Source organism: Salvelinus fontinalis, chromosome 16 (genome assembly GCF_029448725.1).
Source record: "Salvelinus fontinalis isolate EN_2023a chromosome 16, ASM2944872v1, whole genome shotgun sequence".
Classification (NCBI taxonomy): Eukaryota; Metazoa; Chordata; class Actinopteri; order Salmoniformes; family Salmonidae; genus Salvelinus; species Salvelinus fontinalis.
The window spans coordinates 6,257,525-6,283,660 of NC_074680.1; the positions used below are offsets into that span (position 1 = coordinate 6,257,525).

At 42.4% G+C, this 26,136-nt stretch overlaps 1 protein-coding gene across 4 annotated transcripts in view; it reads left to right on the plus strand.

Annotated features, from left to right (window-relative positions):
* Positions 1-26,136, plus strand: part of LOC129812564 (brain-enriched guanylate kinase-associated protein-like) — a 99,878-nt gene that overhangs the window by 53,211 nt on the left and 20,531 nt on the right. For 3 of the 4 annotated variants that reach the window (XM_055864224.1, XM_055864225.1, XM_055864226.1), the window contains one exon: positions 23,535-23,696. In XM_055864224.1, the coding sequence (XP_055720199.1) occupies positions 23,535-23,696 (162 nt within the window). Of the gene's footprint in view, positions 1-17,888; positions 18,817-23,534; positions 23,697-26,136 lie in introns of those variants that run through there. The other variant, XM_055864223.1, reaches the window with a different exon arrangement.

Consider the following 26,136-nt stretch of genomic DNA (forward strand, 5'->3'; position numbering starts at 1 on the left):
ATCTTAGTTTCTGGGCCTGAGTAGCAGGCAGTTTACTCTGGGCACCTTATTCATCCAAGTTACTCAATACTGCCCCCCAGCCATAAGAAGTTATTGGTGTGCAGTAAGTGTAATTGCCAGCAACAATGCAGGCTCAATTTGGGTGGTCCATTGACAGGACTTTTGCTGCGAGCAAAGGTATGAGATGACTGGTGGTGGCAACCTCGAGATCAGGAAGAATTTTACACAGCATCAAATCCGATTTCTCTCAGGTTAGTCATTTTACATTACATTTAAGTCATTTAGCAGACGCTCTTATCCAGAGCGACTTACAAATTGGTGCATTCACCTTATGACATCCAGTGGAACAGCCACTTTACAATAGTGCATCTAGATCTTTTAAGGGGGGGGGGGGGCAGAAGGATTGCTTTATCCTATCCTAGGTATTCCTTGAAGAGGTGGGGTTTCAGGTGTCTCCGGAAGGTGGTGATTGACTCCGCTGTCCTGGCGTCGTGAGGGAGTTTGTTCCACCATTGGGGTGCCAGAGCAGCGAACAGTTTTGACTGGGCTGAGCGGGAACTGTACTTCCTCAGTGGTAGGGAGGCGAGCAGGCCAGAGGTGGATGAACGCAGTGCCCTTGTTTGGGTGTAGGGCCTGATCAGAGCCTGAAGGTACTGAGGTGCCGTTCCCCTCACAGCTCCGTAGGCAAGCACCATGGTCTTGTAGCGGATGCGAGCTTCAACTGGAAGCCAGTGGAGAGAGCGGAGGAGCGGGGTGACGTGAGAGAACTTGGGAAGGTTGAACACCAGACGGGCTGCGGCGTTCTGGATGAGTTGTAGGGGTTTAATGGCACAGGCAGGGAGCCCAGCCAACAGCGAGTTGCAGTAATCCAGACGGGAGATGACAAGTGCCTGGATTAGGACCTGCGCCGCTTCCTGTGTGAGGCAGGGTCGTACTCTGCGGATGTTGTAGAGCATGAACCTACAGGAACGGGCCACCGCCTTGATGTTGGTGGAGAACGACAGGGTGTTGTCCAGGATCACGCCAAGGTTCTTAGCGCTCTGGGAGGAGGACACAATGGAGTTGTCAACCGTGATGGCGAGATCATGGAACGGACAGTCCTTCCCCGGGAGGAAGAGCAGCTCCGTCTTGCCGAGGTTCAGCTTGAGGTGGTGATCCGTCATCCACACTGATATGTCTGCCAGACATGCAGAGATGCGATTCGCCACCTGGTCATCAGAAGGGGGAAAGGAGAAGATTAATTGTGTGTCGTCTGCATAGCAATGATAGGAGAGACCATGTGAGGTTATGACAGAGCCAAGTGACTTGGTGTATAGCGAGAATAGGAGAGGGCCTAGAACAGAGCCCTGGGGGACACCAGTGGTGAGAGCGCGTGGTGAGGAGACAGATTCTCGCCACGCCACCTGGTAGGAGCGACCTGTCAGGTAGGACGCAATCCAAGCGTGGGCCGCGCCGGAGATGCCCAACTCGGAGAGGGTGGAGAGGAGGATCTGATGGTTCACAGTATCGAAGGCAGCCGATAGGTCTAGAAGGATGAGAGCAGAGGAGAGAGAGTTAGCTTTAGCAGTGCGGAGCGCCTCCGTGATACAGAGAAGAGCAGTCTCAGTTGAATGACTAGTCTTGAAACCTGACTGATTTGGATCAAGAAGGTCATTCTGAGAGAGATAGCAGGAGAGCTGGCCAAGGACGGCACGTTCAAGAGTTTTGGAGAGAAAAATAAATTAGTCAGCATACAGAGGCAAGTAACATCTTCACCTTTCTCCAAACCAGGGTATGAAATGAGTTACCGTATTTATACCGAAGATGTTGTGATGTTTACAGGGGTTTAAGCTTGCTTGACTAAGGTGTTGTCTTTTTAAGCCTGCTTATTTGAGATATTGTGTTGTAAAGGTAGGGCAGGGAAGGATGAGCTAAGGCATCATTGTGCTCTTTGGGCATACTGTAATCTGCTCCCCCACTTACATAAACCAGCACTCATGTGGAAAAAGTGCATCCAAGACAAAGAGAGTGAGAGAGAGAGAGAGCGCTAGCAAGATGATCCACTATGCTATCAGGTAGACTCTCAATAAAAACAGTATAATCAGAGCATACCCCAATACCATTCACCTTATCTGCACCTACCACCACAAAACATCAGACTATAGAATGGGATATTCAACAGGGATACAGTGCATTTTATATATATATATATATATATATATATATATATATATATACAGTGCATTCGAAAAGTATTCAGACCCCTTGACTTTTTCCACATTTTGTTATGTTACAGCCTTATTCTAAAATAGATTTTTTTTTTTTATTCCCACATCAATCTACACCCAATACCCCATAATGACGAAGCAAAACACAGGTTTTTAGAAATGTTTGCAAATGTATAAAAAAAATATAAAACAATATCACATTTACTTAAGTATTCAGACACTTTACTCAGTACTTTCTTGAAGCACCTTTGGCAGCGGTTACAGCCTCAAGTCTTCTTGGCTATGATGCTACAAGCCTGGCACAACTGTATTTGGGGAGTTTCTCCCATTCTTCTCTGCAGATCCTCTCAAGCTCTCAAGATGCAACGCTATTTGCAGGTCTCTCCAGAGATGTTCGATTGGGTTCAAGTCCGGGCTCCACTCCTGCGTTGTCTTGGCTGTGAGCTTAGGGTTGTTGTCCTGTTGGAAGGTGAACCTTCACCCCAGTCTGAAGTCCTGAGAGCTCTGGAGCAGGTTGTCATCAAGGATCTCTCTGTACTTTGCTCCATTCATCTTTCCCTCAATGCTGACTAATTTCCCAATCCCTGCCGCTGAAAAACATCCCCACAGCATGATGCTGCCAGCACCATGCTTCAACGTAGGGATGGTGCCAGGTTTCCTCCAGATGTAACGCTTGGCATTCAGTCCAAAGAGTTCAATCTTGGTTTCATCAGACCAGAGAATCTTGTTTCTCATGGTCTGAGAGTCCTTTAGGTGCCTCCAAGCAGGCTGTCATGTGCATTTTACTGAGGAGTGGCTTCCGTCTGGCCACTCTACCATAAAGGCCTGATTGGTGGAGTTCTGCAGAGATGGTTGTCCTTCTGGAAGGTTCTCCCATCTTCACAGAGGAACTCGAGAGATCTGTCAGAGTGACCATCGGGTCCTTGGTAACCTCCCTGACCAAGGCCCGTCTCCTCCAATTGCTCAATTTGGCCGGGCGGTCAGCTCTAGGAAGAGACTTGGTGGTTCCAAATTTCTTCCATTTAAGAATGGAGGCCACTGTGTTATTGGGTACCTTCAATGCTGCAGAAATGTTTTGGTACCCTTCCCCTGACCTGTGCCTCGACACAATCCTGTCTCTGCGCTCTACGAACAATTCCTTTAACATCGTGGCCCGGTTTTTGCTCTGACATGCACTGTCAACTGTGGGACCTTATATAGACTGGTGTGTGCCTTTCCAAATCATGTCCAATCAATTTAATTTGTTGTAGAAGTTGTAGAAACATCTCAAGGATGATCAATGGAAACATGAAAAAAAAAAACCTGAGCTCAATTTCTAGTCTCATAGAAAAGGGTCTGAATACTTTTTTTTATTGATACATTTGCAAAAAAATTCTAAAAACCTGTTTTCGCTTTGTCATTACGAGGTATTGTGTGTAGATTCATGAGGATTTCTTTTTATTTAATCCATTTTAGAATAAGGCTATAAAGTAACAAAATGTGGAAAAAGTCTGCATACTTTCCGAAGGCATTGTATGTGTTCTTCTTTACAAATTGTGCTTCGATATGAATATTCTAAATGACAAAGTGCTTTAAAATGTCACTATGTGATACTATAGTGCTGCAAGGCTCAACACTCAATCTGTGCCCAGTCATATGGAAATGGTGGCTCCAGACAAGATGTTAAAGTCTGAGTAGACAAACTATCTTGATGCTGTTGGAACGTTGACACCTTGTTCGGGACCAGTACTTTAAAAGCTAACTAATCTCAGTCACAAGCTCCCTCAGGAGAGGTCTCAGAGACTGATCCTTTCTACGATCTGCTTGTCACGTAAACACTGTATTGAAGTAGTGTAGAAGCAGAGTATGGCACACACATGAACGTACACACACATACACACTATGCTGGGTATACAGGGTCCCCAAGGCTTCTTCTCATGTGTCTCCCTGACGTGATCCGATCAGAGCGAGATTTGTGACTCACCTGGAATAAGGCCAATGTTGATTGAATTTCTGTTTTTCCCTCCTGTGGAGGCCAACACACACACACACTTTCCCCTCGACTCGATCTGACAGACATGCCGTTCCAAGGCCAAGGATGAGGCATGAGGGAGTAGAAGTGAGTTTAGTGATGAGTCATCTCACAACAGGGGAGAACTATTCATTATGAGCTAAATAATGTAAATAGTCCTGGTGGCCATTTGATGAATTGTTCAGCAGTCTTGTAGCTTGGGGGTAGAAGCTGTTAAGGAGCCTTTTGAACCTAGATTTTGTGCTCCAATAAATGCTTGCCATGCGGTAAAAGAGAGAACAGTCAATGGCTTGGATGACTGGAGTCTTTGACAATTTTGGAGCCTCTGACACCGCGTAGTATATAGGTCCTGGATGGCAGGAAGCTTGAACCCAATGATGTACTGGGCTGTACGCACTACCATCTGTAGCGCCTTATGGTCAGATGCCGAGCAGATGCCATACCAGGTGGTGAGGCAACGGGTCAGGATGCTCTCTATGGTGCAGCTGTAGAACTTTTTGAGGATCTGAGGACCCATGCCAAATCTTTTCAGTCTCCCGAGGGGAAAAGGCATTGTCGTGCCCTCTGCACGAATTCCTTGGGGTGTTTGGACCATGATAGTTTCTTGGTGATGTGAACACCAAGAAACTTAAAACTCTCGACCCGCTCCACTACAGCCCCGCCGATGTGAATGGGGGCGTGTTTGGCACTCCTTTTCCTGTAGTTCACGATCATCTCCTAAGTCTTGCTCACGTTGAGGGAGAGGTTGTTGTCCTGGCACCAAACTGCCAGGTCTCTGACTTCCTCCCTATAGTCTGTCTCATCGTTGTCGGTGATAAGGCCTACCACCGTTGTGTCGTCAGCAAACGTAATGATGGTGTTGGAGTCGTGCTTGGCCACGCAGTCGTGGATGAACAGGGAGTACAGGAGGGTGCTAAGCATGCACCCCTGAGGGGCCCCCGTGTTGAGGATCAGCGTGGCAGATGTGTTTCCTACCCTTACCACCTGGGGGCGGCCCGTCAGGAAGTCCAGGATCCAGTTGCAAAGGGAGATGTTTAGTCCCAGGGTCCTTAGCTTAGTGATGAGCTTTGTGGGCACTATGGTGTTGAACGCTGAGCTGTAGTCAATGAACAGCATTCTCACATAGGAGTTCCTTTTGTCCAGATGGGAAAGTGCAGGTGGAGGGCAGTACCTCCTCATTAGTAGTTATGGTATGCAGATGCTCATCAAGCATAATCCTCATCCAGCTGATGCACAAGTAACTAAAGTTTAAACATGGCCAATAAACTTGGCCAGGTGTGTCTGGTGGGTGGGGTTTGCACTTTTGGAACTATGCCATTGGTTCCATTGCATTCGACAAGCTCAATCAAGCACAGCTAAAGAATTAGAAATATTTAAAATACCATTTGAACCCAGGTTTGCAATTGGCAAATCAAGGACCATGATCAGATAAGAAAGATGATGCTGGCTGCTTGTCTTTGCTACTCAAAATAACATTATGTTCTTCTTCTCTACCTCCCGACTAGAGCTTTCAGTGAGGATATCGTTTCCTCAGAAAAAACGATAATTTAAGAAAAAAAGTGACCTTTTGGGATTTGATTTTTGGGTTTGATTTTTTCCCCTGTAACTGCACGGTTTCCTAGTCTCATTTTGTTGATTAGTCATTTACTCTGCTTACAAAATAAAATTGTTTCGGTTATGGGAATTTCTATGTAAAAGGATCCATTGGCACCAACATTTTGTCCTGAATACAAAGAATTATGTTTGAGGAAAGTTCAACAAATCCATCACTGAGTAGAACTCATATATATAGAACTCAGGCATAATCCTAGAGGAAGACCTGTCCAGTCTGCTTTCCAACAGACTGGGAGATAAATTCACCTTTCAGCAAGCAGATGAAAGGCACAACAGTGGGCCCCAGGATCTTGTACGGTATCTCTGTGCATTCAAATTGCAAATACCTTCATTGTCCTTAGTTTGCCTGCCTATACCTTAACCCCACCGCAACCATGGGGCAACAGCCCTGGTGGACATTCCTGCAGTCAGCATGACAATTGCACGCTCCCTCAAAACTTGAGACATCTGTGGCATTGTGTTATGTGACAAAACTGCACATTTTAGAGTGGCCTTTTATTGTCCCCAGCACAAGGTGCACCTGTGTACTGATCATGCTGTTTAAGCAGTTTCTTGATATGCCACACCTGTCAGGTACCTTTGTGTGTGTCTCTTCACAGTCCCCGCTGTTCCCTAAGGTATATTTTTACCTGTTTTATTCATCTGATTCTACTGCTTGCATCAGTTACCAAATGTGGAATAGCGTTCCATGTAGTCATGGCTCTATGTAGTACTGTGCGCCTCCAATAGTCTGTTCTGGACTTGAGGATTGTGAAGAGACCTCTGGTGGCATGTCTTGTGGGGTATGCATGGATGTCAGAGCTGTGCAGTTTAAACAGAGAGCTCAGTACATTCAGCTTGTCAACACTTTGTACAAAAACAAGTAGTAATGATGTCAATCTCTCTTCCACTTTGAGCCATGAGATATTGACATGTATATCATTAATATTAGCTTTCTGTGTACTTTTAAGGGCCAGCCATGCTGCCCTGTTCTGAGCCAACTGCAATTTTCCTTCTTTGTGGCACCTGACCGCACAAGAGTAGTCTAGAAGCGACAAAACTAAAGCCTGTAGGACCTGCCTTCTTGATAGTGTTGTTACGAAGGCAGAGTAGCGCTTTATTATGGACAGACTTCTCCCCATCTTAGCTACTGTTGTATCAATATGTTTTGACGACGACAGTTTACAATCCAGGGTTACTCCAAGCAGTTAAGTCACCTCAACTTGCTCAACTTCTACATTATTCATTACGAGATGTAGTTGAGGTTTAGGGTTTAGTGAATGATTTGCCCCAAATACAATGCTTTAAGTTTTTGAAATATTTAGGACTAACTTATTCCTTGCTACCATTCTGAAACTAACTGCAGCTCTTTGTTAAGTGTTGCAGTTATTTCAGTTGCTGTAGTAGCTGACGTGTATGGTGTTGAGTCATCCACATACATAGACACACTGGCCTTACACTGGCTTTACTCAGTTCTGTGGGCAGAACTGAAAAAGCGTGTGCGAGCAAGGAGGCCTACAAACCTGACTCAGTTACACCAGCTCTGTCAGGAGGAATGGGCCAAAATTCACCCAACTTATTGTGGGAAGCTTGTGGAAGGCTACCCGAAACGTTTGACCCAAGTTAAACAATTTAAAGGCAATACTACCAAATACTAATTGAGTGTATGTAAACTTCTGACCCATTGGGAATGTGATGAAAGAAATAAAATCTGAAATAAATAATTCTCTCTACTATTATTCTGACATTTCACATTCTTAAAATAAAGTGGTGATCCTAACGGACCTAAGACAGGGAATTTTTTACTAGGATTAAATGTCAGGAATTGTGAAACAGAGTTTAAATGTATTTGGCTAAGGTGTATGTAAACTTTTGACTTCAACTGTAATTCTAAAGTACAATGCCTGTCTTTCATAATTTGGTCGGATATGTCGGGTGAGCATTTGTTGCTGGCATGTCATGCCTAAGTTTGCTTATATTGCCAATGAAAAAGTCATTAAAGTAGTTGGCAATATCAGTGTTTTTTTTGATAAATGGGCCATCTGATTCAATGAATGATGGAGCCGAGTTTGCCAATTTTCCGAAATATAATTTAAGATGCTCCAAATCTTTTTACTATTATTATTATTATTATTATTCTTTATATAATTTATTTTTGATTCATAGAATAATTTATTTTTATTTAGTTTATTCACATGATTTCTTAATTTGCAGTATGTTTGCCAATCGATTGGGCTGCCAGACTTATTTGCCATACATTTTGCCTCATCCCTCAAGCATACCATTTTTTAATTCTTCATCAATCCAACCGGATTGAACAGTTTCCACTGTCATTTTCTTAACGGATGCATGCTTATTAGTAATTAGAATAAGCAAATTATTAAATGTGTCAAGTGCAGCATCTGGTTGCTCCTCATTACACACCACAGACCAGCAAATATTCTTTACATCATCAACATAAGAATCACTACAAAACTTATTGTATGACCTCTTATACACTATATTAGGGCCAGCCTTTGGAACTTTTCCTAGATATGACTACTATATTTATTGTGATCACTACATCCTGACGATCGATTAACAGCATTGTAGTTACTCCACAATACTAAACTAATTGACAGAGTGAAAAGAAGGGAGCCTGTACAGAATACAAATATTCCAAAACATGCATCCTGTTTAAAGTAATATTGGAAAAATGTGGCAAAGCAATTTACTTTTTGTCCTGAATACACAGTGTTATGTTTGTGGCAAATCCAATACAACACATTACTGAGTACCACTCTTCATATTTTCAAACATAGTGGTGGCTGCATCATGTTATAGGTATGCTTGTAATCATTAAGGACTGGGGAGATTTTCAGGATAACAAAGAAACAGATTGGAGCTCAGCACAAGCAAAATCCTAGAGGAAATAATTTGTTTTTGTTTTTGCATACATTTTAAAAGGTGACAAATCTGAGTCTCAGTCAATTCCGTTACCATGGGCTTGCCCTTATCGCTTTTGGTGGCGCACACTGGGGATTACATAGGAGAAGCTTTCTGGAGTGTTCAGAATCAATTGCTGTGTTTTGCCTACAGAAAATAAGAAAAAAGTTGGACCAAACATTTTTAAATTCTTGCCATTCGTACAGCCAGTTTTCACTTTTCTATACAATGTTTTGCATTGATTTACACCAGTTGCATGTACTTTTCTGGTTTGTTCTCATAGGTACATTTACAATGTAAGTACACATTATAACCTAGTACCTACAACTGTTATACTATATCATGTAAAGTGGAACGGCTACTCCTCCAGTACATTTTGTCGTTATTACGTGGTGGATCTGGTTCCTTGATTAAAACTTTAACAGACCATTCTGTTTTCCCTGAAAGGTCCACACAGTCTAGCCTATAAGGAGTGCTCACATTACGTTGTAGTAATTAAAATTGCAGACCTCCATTAGCTCATAAAGTAATATATCTTGGAGGCACTAAATAGCCTCCTGACGCTGGCACTAGGCACCACACTAAAGATGGATGTCGCATTGCAGTGACCTTTTAGCACATGTTTGGCAGAATTAAGGATCATTTATCTTTAATTAAACAAAGAGCCATGGGAGCTGCTTTCTCTGAGGGGAAGGAATGGTCAAAGGTGTTGTGTGAAAATGTGTTTACTGTGCTGTGGAGGGTGTGAAACTAGAATGTTACAACATAACAAATATTTTGTCCAGGGTATGTTTGTTGAGTAGTACATGTATTCAGGAGTACGACTAGGCTGCAAACATGGGTCCTTCTGAAGACATACAACTCGTATCTTGTGTTCGTTTACATCCTCCAGCATCAGAAGTGTCTTATGTCGTAGGCCCAGTCCTCTCTTAACTCCCCTGAGGTACTCGATTACAGGTACAATATCATACACACAGGGAGAGAGTGACAACAGCACCGGAGAATAAAGAGAAAAGAGGGGGGCGGCTAGCTACAAGCACAATTCCTCACTCCAGCAACTTTTCTCTGCAAGTTAGAGAGAAGACCACAGCTAGCGACTGTGTTCAGTGTGTATCCCGGCTCCTTTTTGTTTTCTAGCAGGCAGTGTGAAAGAGAGATTTAAAAAAAATTATAAGTAGTGGTGTCTTCGGAGCGAAAGAGACAGGCGGCGAACATTCATTTTGCTGCCTCGCTGTCGTACACCAACTCTGTTCTGCAAGGACCCGATGAAGTGTTACTGCAGCTCTTTTGGTATTTACATTGAGGCTCTTGGCTCTTGAAGCACAGCGATAACGCTTCCCCACAGATATGTAGAACTTCATTGTCATGTTTTTATCAGGTTAATAGGTGCCTGCAGCTGGATTGTTTATAGGGTAAATTGCTAGACATTTACAGTACCTCTGCCTAGTTTGTTTGTGCCGCTCTTTCAATCAGATGCTATCTGAATGATGTTGAATACTCTGTGGAGTCACAAATTGACACTTGGAGTGTTCATCCGAAAGAGTTTGTTGTAGGGTTAATGGGATTGAAAAGTTTTGTTTCGTATTTCAAATTCATTTATGCTCTCAACCACTTTGAAAGCGATCATACGTGGAGAGTTTTTCTGTAATGACTGTCAAAGCGTGCAAAGGCGAAACGTTCCTTTTGACTAATCACTCAGCATAGGCTAGATCCCTGGAGCGAGGACAAGCCTGCACATAAAGGCCTCTAATCCCTTGCAACTGTTGTCATAGTGAATTATTGACAGCCTGAAGTTTCTCTTTCATTTTAGAGGATGTTTAAAGATGTGTCTGAACTCTGTGGGGAATTAGAGTTGGTACAGATTCATCACGGTCTCCTTGGAGTTTGAAGGAGAGAAATCAGTGTTAAGTGAATCAGTTATGGAGAAATCAGTGTTAAAAAAAAATGTGTGTTAGATTAGTGTTGGAGAAATCAGTGTTAAGAAAATCAGTGTTGGAGAAATCAGTGGATATGAGATGTCTGATCACCTCCCACCCCTTCAAGCCCCTCTTTTTCCTGTCTGAGTATCATATCGTAAATCATGCAGTCAATACTGCCAACATTAGCCATAAATAAAGTAAAAATAGTAGGAAAGCAGCAGCCTGACGCTATTGTGATTCAGCTCCGTCTCACAGTTAGCCAACCAGACCTTTTACCTACTACTCCCAGGGGGGACTGTGACAAGGTTATCAATGCTAACGAGACATCTTCTTCAAGCTCCTCCACTGATCCCAACCACAGTCAGTTCAGATGGAGAGGGATGAATAGACACACCATAGGTTCCGTTAGCGGGATATTGTAATGCTGATCTATATAACCTGCCAGGTCATCGATGCTCAATAGGATTTTGTTATTTGTGGATGCGGCTGTTGATGATTATTAAAGTAACTGTCCAGCGAAAATTCCACTTTTGAAACGTCATATTCCGTTAACTCAAACCCCAAATGTTGTTGACTCATCCTATACTTGTATTTGTTGCCAAATAAAACAATTTAAAATATATTTTTTAAACACCTCAAAAAGGTACGTACAGTGCCTATAGAAAGTGTACACCCCTTTTGAACGTTTTTCACATTTCATTGAGTTACAAAGTGGGATTGAAACAGATGAAATTGTAATTTCTTGTCATTGATCTATACAAAATACTACATGATGTCAACGTAAATAGAATTCTACAAATGTTTACAACTTAATACAAATTAAATAATAAAAATATAGTCATTGCACAAGTATTCACCCCCTTTGTTTAGGCAAGCCTAAATTAGTTTAGAAGTAAAACTTGGCCTAACAAATTACATAATAAGTTGTATGGACTCACTCTGTGGAAAATAATAGGGATTGACATGATTTTTGAAGGACTACCCCCTTCCTCTGTCGCCCATACATACAGTGCCTTCGGAAGGTATTCAGACCCCTTGACTTTTTCCACATTCTGCTACGTTACAGCCTTATTCTAAAATAGATTTTTTTTTAAATTCCCCTCAGCAATCTATACACAATACCCCATAATGACAAAGTGAAAACAGGTTGTATTGTATTAAAAATAAAAAAATATAAATATAAAACAGAAATACCTTATTTACACAAGTATTCAAACCCTTTACTATGAGACTCGACATTGAGCTCAGGTGCATCCTGTTTCCATTTATCATTCTTGAGATGTGTCTTCAATTTGATTGGAGTCCACCTGTGTTAAATTCAATTGATTGGACATGATTTGGAAAGGCACACACCTGTCTATATAAGGTCCCACAGTTGACAGTGGATGTCAGAGAAAAAACCAAGACATGAGGTTGAAGGAATTGCCCGTAGAGCTCGGAGACAGGATTGTGTTGAGAAAAAAAATGTCTGCAGCATTGAAGGTCCCCAAGAACACAGTGGCCTCCATCATTCTTAAATGGAAGATGTTTGGAACCACCAAGACTCTTCCTAGAGCTGGCCGCCCGGCCAACTTGAGCAATCGGGAGAAGGGCCTTGGTAAGGGAGCTGACCAAGAACCTGATGGTCACTCTGACAGAGCACCAGAGTTCCTCTGCAGCACTCCACCAATCAGACCTTTATTGTAGAGTGGCCAGACAGAAGCCACTCCTCAGTAAAAAGGCATATGACAGGCCGCTTGGAGTTTACCAAAAGACACCTAAAGTCTCTCAAATCATGAGAAACAAGATTCTCTGGTCTGATGAAACCAAGATTGAACTCTTTGGACTGAATGCCAATCGCCATGTCTGGAGGAAACATGACACCATCCCTACGTTGAAGCATGGTGGTGGCAGCATCATGCTGTGGGGATATTTTTCAGGGGCAGGGACTGGAAGACTAGTCAGGATTTGATGCAAAGATAAATGGAGCAAAGTACAGAGAGATCCTTGATGAAAACCTGCTCAGGACCTCAGACTGTGGAGAAGGTTCGCCTTCCAGGACAACGACTTTGAGCACACAGCTCCCCATCCAACCTGACAGAGCTTGAGAGGATCTGCAGAGAAGAAATGGGAGAAACTCCCCAAATACAGGTGTGCCATACCCAAGGAGACTCAATGCTGTAAATGCTGCCAAAGGTGCTTCAAGAAAGTACCGAGTAAAGGGTCTGAATACTTATGTAAATGTTATTTCCTTTCTTTTCTTTTTTAATTAGCAAAAATTCCAATAACTTGTTTTTGCTTCGTCATTAAAAAGTCAAGGGGTCTGAATACATTCCGAAGGCACCGTACATCTGTAACGTCCGTCAGTCAAGTATTGAATTTCAAGCACAGATTCAACTACAAAGACCAGGAAGCTTTTCGAAAGCCCCATAAAGAAGGGCAGTAATTAGTAGATGGGTAACAATAACAAATCATCTTTAAGCATTGTCAAGTTAATGCATCATCCACAGCATAATTATTAAACCTCCCAGACACATAATAGATGAAGGTTTCCTTCTGAACTGAGCTGCAGGACAGGAAGGAAACCACTTAGATGTCACCATGAGGTCCTAAGTGATTTTAAAACAGCTACATAGAGGTCAATGGCTAATGGGAGAAAACTGAGGATGGATCAACAACATTGTAGTGACTACAATAATGACCTAAATGACTGAGTGAAAAGAAGAAGACAAATATACAGAATAAAATTATTCCAAAACATGCTTCTTGAATGCACTGAAGTAATATTTTTAAAAAGCAAAAGGAATACACTTTTGACCCTAAATGCAAAGTAAAAATTGTCTGTTGGTTGCAACACTCACTACTGAGTTCCAAACTGCCCCTGGAAGCAACGTCAGCACAAGAACTGTTCGCTGTGAGCTTCATGAAATGGTTTCCATGGTTGAGCAGCCGCACACAAGCCTAAGATCACCATGTGCAATGCCAATTGTCGGCTGGAATGGTGTAAAGCCATTGGACTCTGGAGCAGTGGAAACGCGTTCTCTGGAGTAATGAATCATGCTTCACCATCTGGTAGTCCGAACGCCAGGAGAACACTACCTGTAAAGTTTGGTGGAGGAGGAATAATGGTCTGGGGCTGTTTTTCATGGTTCGGGCTAGGCCCCTTAGTTCCAGTGAAGGGAAATCTTAACGCTATAGCATACAATGACATTCTGGCAACAGTTTGGGGAAGGAACCTGATTCAGCATGATAATGCCCCATGTACAAAGCAAGGTCCATACATAAATGGTTTCCTCGAATGGCACTGGAGGAGATGGCTGCCATTTTTTGGGCTCTTAAACAATTGTGCGTGTTTTTTCACGTTATTTGTAACTTAATTTGTACATAATGTTTCTGCCACTGTCTCTTAAGACCGAAAAGAGCTTCTGGATATCAGCACAGAATGACTCACCTAGTACTGGATGAAGATTTTTTCTATAACGAGTCCGACGCAAAGGATTTACTTCAGACACCCGACAAGGCCCACATCCCTGTCATTCGCAGGAGAAAGCGACGGAGATGTCGGGGTGCCTTGTAAGGATCCGACAGAGTGAGTAATCTGTCTCTACCATCAGTCCTATTAGCCAAAGTACAATCATTGGATAACAAAATAGATGAGCTATGATCACGAATATCTTACCAACGGGAATTAAAAACGAATATCTTATGTTTCACCAAGTTGTGGCTGAACGACGACGTGGAAAAAATACAGCTGGCGGGGTTTACCCTGCATCGGCAGGATAGAAAAGCTGCCTCCGGTAAGACAAGGGGTGGCGGTCTGTTTTTTTTGTGTAAACAATAGCTGGTGCACGAAATCTAAAATGAAGGAAGTCTCAAGGTTTTGTTCGCCTGAGGTAGAGTATCTCATGATAAGCTGTAGACCAAACTATTTACCAAGATAGTTTTCATCTATATTTTTTGGAGCTGTCTATTTACGACCACAAACCGATGCTGGCACTAAGTCCGTACTCAATGAGCTGTATAAGGCCATAAGCAAACAGGAAAACGCTCCTAGTGGCCGGGGATTTTAATGCAGGGAAACTTAAATCAGTTTTACCTCATTTTTACCAGCATGTTAAATGTGCAACCAGAGGAAAATAAACTCTAGACCACCTTTAATCCATACACAGACATGCACACAAAGCTCTCCCTCGCCCTCCATTTGGCAAATCTGACCATAATTCTATCCTAACCTGCGTACAAGCAAAAACTAAAGCAGGAAGCACCAGTGACTCGGTCAATAAAGAAGTGGTCAGATGATGCAGATGCCAAGCTACAGGATTGTTTTGCTAGCAGAGACTGGAATATGTTTCGAGATTCTTCTGGTGCCATTGAGGAGTAAATCACATCAATGACTGGCTTCATCAATAAGTGCATCAATGACGTCGTCCCCACAGTGAACGTACGTACATACCCCAACAAGAAGCCATGAATTACAGGGAAAATCCGCACTAAGCTAAAGGGTAGAGCTGCCGGTTTCAAGAAGCGGGACTCTAACCCGGACGCTTATAAGAAATCCCGCTTTGCTCTCAGACGAACCATCAAACAGGCAAGCGTCAATACAGGACTAAGATTGAACCGTACTACATCAGCTCCGATGCTCGTCGGATGTGGCAGGGCTTGCAAACTATTACAGACTACAAAGGGAAGCCCAGCTGCAAGCTGCCCAGGGACACGAGCCTACCAGATGAGCTAAATTACTTCTATGCTCGCTTCGAGGTTCCGGACGACTGTGTGATCACGCTCTCCGTAGCTGATGTGAGTAAGTTGACCTTTAAACAGGTCAACATTCACAAGGCTGCTGGGCCAGACGGATTACCAGGACGTGTACTCCGAGCATGCGCTGAACAACAGGCAAGTGTCTTCACTGACATTTTCAACCTCTCCCTGTCTGAGTCTGTACTACCAACATGTTTCAAGCAGACCACCTTGTGCCCAAGAACACTAAGGTAACCTGTCTAAATAACTATCGACCCGTAGCACTCACATCAGTAGCCATGAAGTGCTTTGAAAGGCTGGTCATGGCTCACATCAACACCATTAACCCAGAAACTCTAGACCCACTCCAATTTGCATACCGCCCCGACAGATCCACAGATGATGCAATCTCTATTGCACTCCACACTGCCCTTTCCCACCTGGACAAAAGGAAAACCGATGTGAGAAAGCTATTCATTGACTACAGCTCAGCGTTCAACACCAAAGCTCATCACAAAGTTAAGGACCCTGGAACTAAACACCTCCCTCTGCAGCTGGATCCTGGACTTCCTGACAGGCCTCCCCAGGTGGTAAGGGTAGGTAGCAACACATTTGCCACGCTGATCTTCAACACAGGGGCACCTACCTTATGATGTTGTTAACACCTATAACGAGTAAAAATATGACCAGAGAAATATTACTGGCTAAACAACAGCTTGGAAGTAGGCGAGTCCGACATCCTTCGTGCGCCAGGCGCAGGCAGCCAAAGAAAGTAACTTCCGGTATTTGGTGATTTATAGAGGCACTGATTGCGCAATCGACTCCATTCAAAGCGTCATCACGTACTGACATCCAGGGGAAGACGTAAGAAGTGTCTGTTTCTCCATAGCATTTACACAGACCTTTAAACTGACTCCAGATCAGGGGCCAAGATGTCTGAAATCTGACTCCCTATCATGAAAAGTGCTGTAGATTGAGTTCTGTTTCACTCAGAGATTCCAAATTCCAAATTCCAACGGCTATAGAAACTAGAGAGTGTTTTCTATCCAATAATAATAATAATATGCATATTGTACGAGCAAGAATTGAGTACTAGGCAGTTTAATCTGTAGAGCAAATTATGCTAATGCGAAACAGCACCCCCTATAGTTGCAAGAAGTTAAAGATCTTCCTCTGTTAGCAATCCCAAGGGTCCCAGCTACACAATGAATGGTTGTTTTGTTCGATAAAGTCCTTTATATCCAAAAAAGTCAGTTTAGTTGGCGCCAATGATCTCAGTAATCCACTCGTTCAACCGGTAAAGTTCATCCAAACAAGTCAAACGATGTTTCTAATTAATCCTCATGTACTCTAATATCTAAATAAACGTTCATATTTAAGATGGAGAATAGTATGTTCAATAGGGAAGATAAATAACAAAGAGTGCGCACCTCATTCACTCGCCAACAAGACTACTTTTCTAATGAGAGACACCTCGTAGTTTTTCCAACTACTTGCTAATTTCTCAAAAAACACGCCTGTAACCCTTTCTAAAGACTGTAGTCTTTAGACTGTAGACTGTAGTCTAGTGGAAGCCATAGTAACTGCAATCTGGGTCCTATCTATTTGTATTTTCCATAGGCTAGCACTGAAATGGCCTGTGACCTCAATTTTTTTATATTCAGGATGGATTTTCCTCTGATTTTTCCCTGCAATATCAGTTCTGTTATACTCACAGACATTATTGTAACAGTTGTAGAAACTTCAGAGTGTTTTCTATCCAATGCTACCAATTATATGCAAATCCTAGCTTATGGGCCTGAGTAGCAGGCATTTTACTTTGGGCACGTGAGTCATCCGAAATTCCGAACAATAACCAGTCTCCCAAAGTTGTTTTAATGGGTAGAAGTCTGTCTATAATAAAGCGATGCTCTGCCTTCTGAACAACACTATCAACAAGTCAGGTCCTACAGGCCCTAGTTTTGTCCTTGACTACTGTTCAGTGTGGTCAGGTGCCACAAAAAAGGACTTAGGAAAATTGCAATTGGCTCAGAACAGGGCAGCACGGCTGGCCCTTGGATGTACACAGAGAGCTAATATTAATAATATGCATGTCAATCTCTCCTGGCTGAAAGTGGAGGAGAGATTGACTTCATCACTACTTTTATTTATGAGAGGTATTGACATGTTGAATGCACCGAGCTGTCTGTCTAAACTACTGGCACACAGCTCAGACACCCATGCATACCCCACACGACATGTCACAAGAGGTCTCTTCACAGTCCCCAAGTCCAGAACAGACTATGGGAGGCACACAGTACTACATAGGGCCATGAGTACATGGAACTCTACTCCACATCAAGTACCTTGAGCAAGCAGTAAAATTTAATTCGATTTAAAAAACAGATTAAATAAAACACCTTATGGAACAGCGAGGACTTTGAAGCCACACAAACATTGGCACAGACACATGGATTTAGTACTGTTGATTTTTTTCTTTTCTTTTTTCTTTATTTAACTAGGCAAGTCAGTTAACAAATTCTTATTTTCAATGACGGCCTATGAACCGTGGGTTCAGGGGCAGAACGACAGATTTTTACCTTGTCAGCTCGGGGATTCGATCTTGCAACCTTTCGGTTACTAATCCAACGCTCTAACCACTAGGCTACCTGCCACCCCAAAAGATAGATATGTGGTAGTGGTGGTGGAGTAGGGGCCTGAGGGCACACAGTGTGTTGTCAAATCTGTGAATGTATTGTAATGTTTTAAAATTGTATAAACTGCCTTCATTTTGCTGGACCCCAGGAAAAGTAGCTAATGGGGATCCATAATAAATACAAATGGCCATGATTTTGGAATGAGATGTTTGACAAGCAGATGTCCACATACTTTTGGTCATGTAGTGAAATTAAACATATTTGGAAGAGAAGGTATTTCACTCATATTGTAATTAATTATAAGTCTTATTTCACAGAATTGTGTAAACACTGGACAGTGACTTTAAATGGGACAAATGGAGAGATATGAAAGGGGAGCTCATTAAGTGACCTATTGGGGCCACTGGAGAAAATGTTAGTATATGACTGTACTGTAGCATAGGCCCGCTGATGGTGTTCATTGATATCATCCATGAGGAATGTGGTTTTGTTCAAATGATTGCATGAATTCACAGCACATACCATAGTAGTAATGTATTACATGTACACTTGAATCTGCAAAGCTGTTTTTTCTGTGCTCTGTTAGCAGGGTCAACAGTCAACCTAGATAGACAACTGCTTGCTGCCTGACTCCACAGGCAAGACTTACAGCTTGAGTGGTTGGTGTTAGAGGTCACACTCTGCATCAGCGTCATCAGCAACTAGAAAACAAATGAAGGTGAATGCACAGCGGAAAATATGAAAAAGATATATATTGGGAAAACAGCTCTCAAAGCCCAGAGAAATAGTTGCAAGCATCAGAAAAGAAGGTAAGAGTGGTGGTTTAACTTATAAATGCCATTTATATCATGTGAATCAATCTTATTCATTGGAGAACCCATTCCAAAAGATTTTGTCTCAATACTACCAAAATAATCAAAATGTCGTTTCAACTATACGACCATCTCACGGTACCATTTTCTCAGTCATTCTCAGTCATCAGTATTCTATTTAAACTTTTAGACACATAACCTTCAAAACCTGGATGTATTATACAGTACCAGTCCAGGGTTTTTCAGAATTTTTACTATTTTCTACATTGTAGACTAATAGTGAAGACAAACTATGAAATAACACATATGGAATCATGTAGTAACCAAAAAAGTGTTAAACAAATCTAAATATACTTCAAATAGCCACCCTTTGCCTTGATGACAGCTTTGCACACTTGGCATTCTCTCAACCAGCTTCATGAGGTAGTCACCTGGAATGCATTTAAATTAACAGGTGTGCCCGGTTAAAAGTTCATTTGTGGAATTTATTTCCTTAATGTGTTTGAGCCAATCAGTTGTGTTGTGACAAGGTAGGGGTGGTATACAGAAGATAGCCCTATTTGGTAAAAGACCAAGTCCATATTATGGCAAGAACAGCTCAAATTAGCAAAGAGAAACGACAGTCCAACATTACTTTAAGACATGGTCAGTCAATACAGAACATTTCTAGAACTTTGAACGTGCAGTCGCAAAAACCATCAAGCACTATGATGAAACTGGCTCTCTTGAGGACCGCCACAGGAAAGGAAGACCCAGAGTTACCTCTGCTTCAGAGGATAAGTTCATTAGAGTTACCTGCACCTCGGATTGCAGCCCAAATAACTGCTTCACAGAGTTCAAGTAACAGCCACACCTCAACATCATCTGTTCATAGGACACTGCGTGAATCAGGCCTTCATGTTCGAATTGTTGCAAAGAAACCACTACTAAAGGACACCAATAAGACGAAAGAGACTTGATTGGGCCAAGAAACACGAGCTATGGACATTAGACCGGTGAAAAACTGTCCTTTGAGATTTTAGGTTCCAACCGCCGTGTCTTTGTGAGACGCAGAGTAGGTGAACGGATGATATCCGCATGTGTGGTTCCCACCGTGAAGCATGGAGGAGGAGGTGCGATGGTGCTTTGCTGGTGACTCTGTCAGTGATTTACTTAGAATTCAAGGCACACTTGACCAGCATGGCTACCACAGCATTATGCAGCGATACGCCATCCCATTTGTTTTCAACAGGACAATGACCCAACACACCTCCAGGCTGTGTAAGGGCTATTTGACCAAGAAGGAGAGCAATGGAGTGCTACATCAGATGACCTGGACTCCACAATCACCCGACCTAAACCCAATTTTCGATGTTTGGGATGAGTTGAACCGCGGAGTGAAGGAAAAGCAGCCAACAAGTGCTCAACATATGTGGGAACTCCTTAAAGACTGTTGGAAAAGCATTCCAGGTGAATCTGATTGAGAGAATGCCAAGAGTGTGCAAACCTGTCATCAAGGCAAAGGGTGGCTACTTGGAAGAATTTCAAATATAAAATATATTTTGATTTGTTTAACACTTTTCTTGGTTACTACATGATTCCATATGTGTTATTTCATAGTTTTGATGTCTTCACTATTATTCTACAATGTAGAAAAACAATCTGAAGAACCCTGGACTGGTACTGTATCAAACATCAGGTTTTGAAGGTTAAGTGTCTAAAAGGTTATATAAGGTTATATTATATGTCTAAAAGTTTAAATAGAATACCGATGACTGAGAATGACTGAGAAATTGGTACCGTGAGTAAGTGGCCTAGTGGTTAGAGCGTTGGACTAGTAACCGAAAGGTTGCAAGATTGAATCCCCGAGCTGACAAAGTAAAAGAAATCTGTCGTTCTGCCCCTGAACAAGACAGTTAACCCACTGTTCCTAGGCCGTCATTGACAATAAGAATTTGTTCTTAACTGACTTGCCTAGTTAAATAAATACAATTTAAATAACCTTGTCAAACTGTTTCTGCACTAGCCAACCAGGCTGTGAGAAAGTCAAATGGTCCGTCCTCAGACTGTCATGACATGAGATCAGTGTGCCACTGGCAGCCTGATATTGAACCTCTACAGGGGTACTGTCTCGGAGTCAGAATCTATAGTGCCTTGCAAAAGTATTCAGACCCCTTGGATTTCTTCACATTTTATTGTGTTACAAAGTGGGATCAAAATTGATTGACCAACAAAAAAAATACAATCTACACAAAATATGTCAAACAGCACGTTTTTTACATTTATTTTTTATATAAGATTAATACAAATGTAATAACTAAAATAAAGTTGTTGCATAAGTATTCAGCTCCCTGCGTCAATACACGTTAGAAACACCTTTGGCATGGATTACTGCTGTGAGTCTTCTTGGTTAAGTCTATAGGAGCTTTGCACACCTGTATTGTGCAATTTTTGGCCATTTATTATTTTCAAAATTATTCATGCTCTGTCAAGATGTTGGGGAATATGGCTAGACAGCAATTTTCAGGTCTTGCCATAGATTTTCAAGCAGATTTAAATCAAAACTGTAACTTGGCCACTCAGGAACATTCACTGTCTTCTTGGTGTAGATGTGTCCTTCTGAAAGGTGAATTCCTCTCCCAGTCTGGTGTAAAGCAGATCAAAGCAGGTTTTTCTCTAGGATTTTGCCTGTGCTTAGCTCCATCCCGTTACTTTTTATCCTGAAAAACTCTGCAGTGTTTGCCGATGTCAAGCATACCCATACCATGATGCAGCCACCACCATGCTTGACAATAAGGAGGCAGTTACTCAGTGATGTGTCGTGTTTTTTCCCAAACATAAGGCTTTGCAAGTAGACCAAAAACTGTATTCCTTTCTTCTTTGTGTTTTGGAATAGTTTTATTCTGTATATTCGTATTCTTCTTTTCACTGTCATTTAGGTCATTATTGTGGAGTCACTACAATGTTGTTGATCAATCCATCAGTTTTCTCCCATCACAACCATTGAAATCTGTAGCTGTTTTAAAATCACCAATGGCCTCATGGTAACATTCCTGAGCAGTTTCATTCCTGTCCTGCAGCTCAATTCAGAAGAAGTACTGTATCTTTGATGTGTCTGGGTGGTTTAATACATCATCCACAGCATAATTATTAACTTCACCATGCTTAAAGAAATGTCCAATGTCTGATTTGTTATTATTACCCATCTACCAATCACTGCCCTTCTTTACTTGACTGAGTGTAAGGCCTGGGTGTCGGAGTGTGAAGGAAAAGCGGAGGAGCAGCAAGTGCAAATACAAATGTTCTCTAATGAACACGTAACAAAATAGGCCACCCTACTAACACACTGGGAGTCCACTATAAACTACCCCAGACACGGGGGAAAATGAACACAGTCCAGAATAACGTGAAGCACAAAAACCAACACCACACTTGCATACAAACAATCCCGCACAAAGAAACGTGCGGGCCGGCTGACTAAATAAGCCCAACTAATTACACCCTCATACAAAACAGGTGCACCCAATAAACACATAGGGAGGGGGAGAAAAGGATCAGTGGCAGCTAATAGGCCGGGGACGACGACCGCCGAACGCCACCCGAACGGGAAGGAGAGCCTGCCTCGGTCGAAGTCGTGACACTGAGGGACCTTACAGATATTGTATGTATGGGAGACAGAGGTTTAGTCGTAAAAAAAAAACACACACACAAAGTGAGTCCATGTAACTTATTATGTGATTTGTTAAGCCACATTTTACTTGTGGCTTGCCTAAACAAAGGGACTGAATAATTAAGCAGACAACTATATTTACTTTGTAACACAATAAAATCCAAGGGGTCTGAATACTTTTGCAAGGCGCCGTATCAGTCTCCTCTAAATCCCCAGAGCAAACTGCTCCCTTTCCAACCTACTTTATTTCCAGCCTCTCTCTTTTTCTTTGTCTGTGTATGTCTTTCTCTCTCACACACACACACACAAGCACTCACGCACACATTCTCTCTATCATTTACCAAAGAAACACGTTTGCACGTTAGAGAAACTCTCCAGATACATGTTGTCAGTATTCTCCTGTATAATACAGTACGTTATAAGACCAAACTTATTCACCAACTGAGCAACCCCAGTCACATCCCTCTTCCCACAAACCCCTTATGGCATTGTATCTTGATAGAATCAGAATCTCTATCTGGTTTGCCAGTGATGTCACGCTGGAGACGTGTGTAATGGGACTCACCGTTACATTGTGAGCTGCCCTGGTTCCCTATAGCTATCAATGGAAAATCATTACCGCTCGAGCCTCCATCGATCAATACATACCCACGGGCCTTCCTTGGCTGGGACTTTTCACACCATGCTGAATTAGATTTAATCTCCATTTCATACCTCTCTCTTTTGCTCTTATCTAAGTCTGACTGTGTTCCGGTTATAAAACAGTACTGTGAACAATTAGTACCTTTTGAGAATTGAGTCATTTTGTATCTTTAACACAATTCAGAAGAGAGTTGATATGTAGATGACATATTGTATATGCGTAGAAAAGAAATCAGATTATTTTTCTAAATGACTGAAATGTTGTTTAGTTCATTCATATCTAATGTACGTTATGTCTAGTCACGCACTTCAATTACCTCAAAGAATATTCAGCAGTTTGCACACAGCCTAAATTAAGACCTCATGATACCATGAGCTGTTTTGACCCTGTGTCTGTCTGCCCATCACTCTACTTCCCGTCTAGTTCTCTACATGATCACAAGGATGATTTTCACAAGCGTCTGTCCTACACCACCCACAAACTAGAGATGGTGGAGTCTGAGTTCGACTCCACCCGTCAGTACCTGGAGACGGAACTCCGTCGAGCCCAGGAAGAGTTGGAGAAATTCACTGACAAACTACGCAGGTATGTCAGCCCTGTTACATGTCAGTTCCGTTACGCCATGTCAGTCCCGTTACGCCATCTTTATTCTCTTACCAGAGCTCCTGTGTCTAACAAAGCGTGACTATGCCATCTTTCACGTCAACCTAATGAGTCAATGGATTTACAAATCGACTAATTCAACTGAGTCTGCATTGGGAATAATCCAATGCAAGGTTCTACAACTATTGTCTATGATCCTATCCCTGCAGTAACATTGCCTGGCTACCCTTCCGCATTGCTCTGGCCAATTGATTTTTCTTCTTCCAAGATTAGTCTGGATTTGTCTCCCTCCCCAACAATTTCTAGAATGCGAACACATTCTGACATTCTGATTGGTCCCAGAAACCGATTGGTTACTACATAAGGACGTTATGAACTTTGATTGGTTAGATTTGTTAGAGACGATCCAATCGCTGATTAATTTGTTTTGTACAATGCTCCTCATTTTGAAGTCACACAAATGACTTCTAGGATGGCAGTTTCAGACTTAATGTATGTAGCGATCGATAGAGCAGCGGAATTAAATTCAGGGTGAGTTGTCTGGCAGGCAGGAACACACCTTGATTCAACTAATCAATGTCTTCAGTCCGGACCATAATTAGCTGAATCATCTGTGTTACTGCAGGGCAAGATGATCGAAAGCCAGTAATAATTAAAATGCAAGTAATTTACAACAGAAGTACATATGTAGCCTGTGGCTTTTCCTTTTACCAGAGACAAAGAAAACCTTTTTTATTTTTTTATTTAGAGGTCACATTTTCTGACTTCAAATAATTGATATTGCCAATTAATAAGGTGAGACGGGAGAATTGTAACACTTTTTGAAGTTGTTTTAAAAATCACATGTACTTTAACACTGTGATGTAGAGATTTCAAAATGTACATTTGTCTGCTAACTAATAGTAACATTCAGAGAACCGTGCTAAATGTGGCTTTTTCACAATTCTGCCTCAAGTCTGAAAAAATCCCGATGTTACAATTAACCCCAATAGCAGGGTTAGTTGAAACAGTATATGGGACAATGTCTTTAATAGTACAAATGAGTAGTAATTCAACAATGTTAAGATTTGACACTGATATTTGAATGAAAATACACTAAATTGACACAAAATATTTTTATTTGATATTTTAGGCATGCTATATTTAAATATTATATTTTGTATTAGCGTTCAACATAATTTTTTCTAAGGTGTAATCTTAGTTGCACTGCCAACATATATGTAAAAATCTTAATTTGTCTATATACTACATCATTTTAGGTAAGGGGGAAGTTGTAACACTGTGTTACAACTAACCCCAAGTATACTAATTAAAGGCTTGTAAGAAGAAAAAAATATACACTGCTCAAAAAAATAAAGGGTACACTTAAACAACACAATGTAACTCCAAGTCAATCACACTTCTGTGAAATCAAACTGTCCACTTAGGAACCAACACTGATTGACAATAAATTTCACATGCTGTTGTGCAAATGGAATAGACAAAATGTGGAAATTATAGGCAATTAGCAAGACACCCCCAATAAAGGAGTGGTTCTGCAGGTGGTGACCACAGACCACTTCTCAGTTCCTATGCTTCCTGACTGATGTTTTGGTCACTTTTGAATGCTGGCGGTGCTTTCACTCTAGTGGTAGCATGAGACGGAGTCTACAACCCACACAAGTGGCTCAGGTAGTGCAGTTCATCCAGGATGGCACATCAATGCGAACTGTGGCAAAAAGGTTTGCTGTGTCTGTCAGCGTAGTGTCCAGAGCATGCAGGCGCTACCAGGAGACAGGCCAGTACATCAGGAGACGTGGAGGAGGCCGTAGGAGGGCAACAACCCAGCAGCAGGACCGGTACCGCCGCCTTAGTGCAAGGAGGTGCACTGCCAGAGCCCTGCAAAATGACCTCCAGCAGGCCACAAATGTGCATGTGTCTGCTCAAACGGTCAGAAACAGACTCCATGAGGGTGGTATGAGGGCCCGACGTCCTTACAGCCCAACACCGTGCAGGACGTTTGGCATTTGCCAGAGAACACCAAGATTGGCAAATTCGCCACTGGCGCCCTGTGCTCTTCACAGATGAAAGCAGGTTCACACGCACATGTGACAGACGTGACAGAGTCTGCAGACGCCGTGGAGAACGTTCTGCTGCCTGCAACATCCTCCAGCATGACCGGTTTGGCGGTGGGTCAGTCATGGTGTGGGGTGGCATTTCTTTGGGGGGCCGCACAGCCCTCCATGTGCTCGCCAGAGGTAGCCTGACTGCCATTAGGTACCGAGATGAGATCCTCAGACCCCTTGTGAGACCATATGCTGGTGCGGTTGGCCCTGGGTTCTTTCTAATGCAGGACAATGCTAGACCTCATGTGGCTGGAGTGTGTCAGCAGTTCCTGCAAGAGGAAGGCATTGATGCTATGGACTGGCCCGCCCGTTCCCCA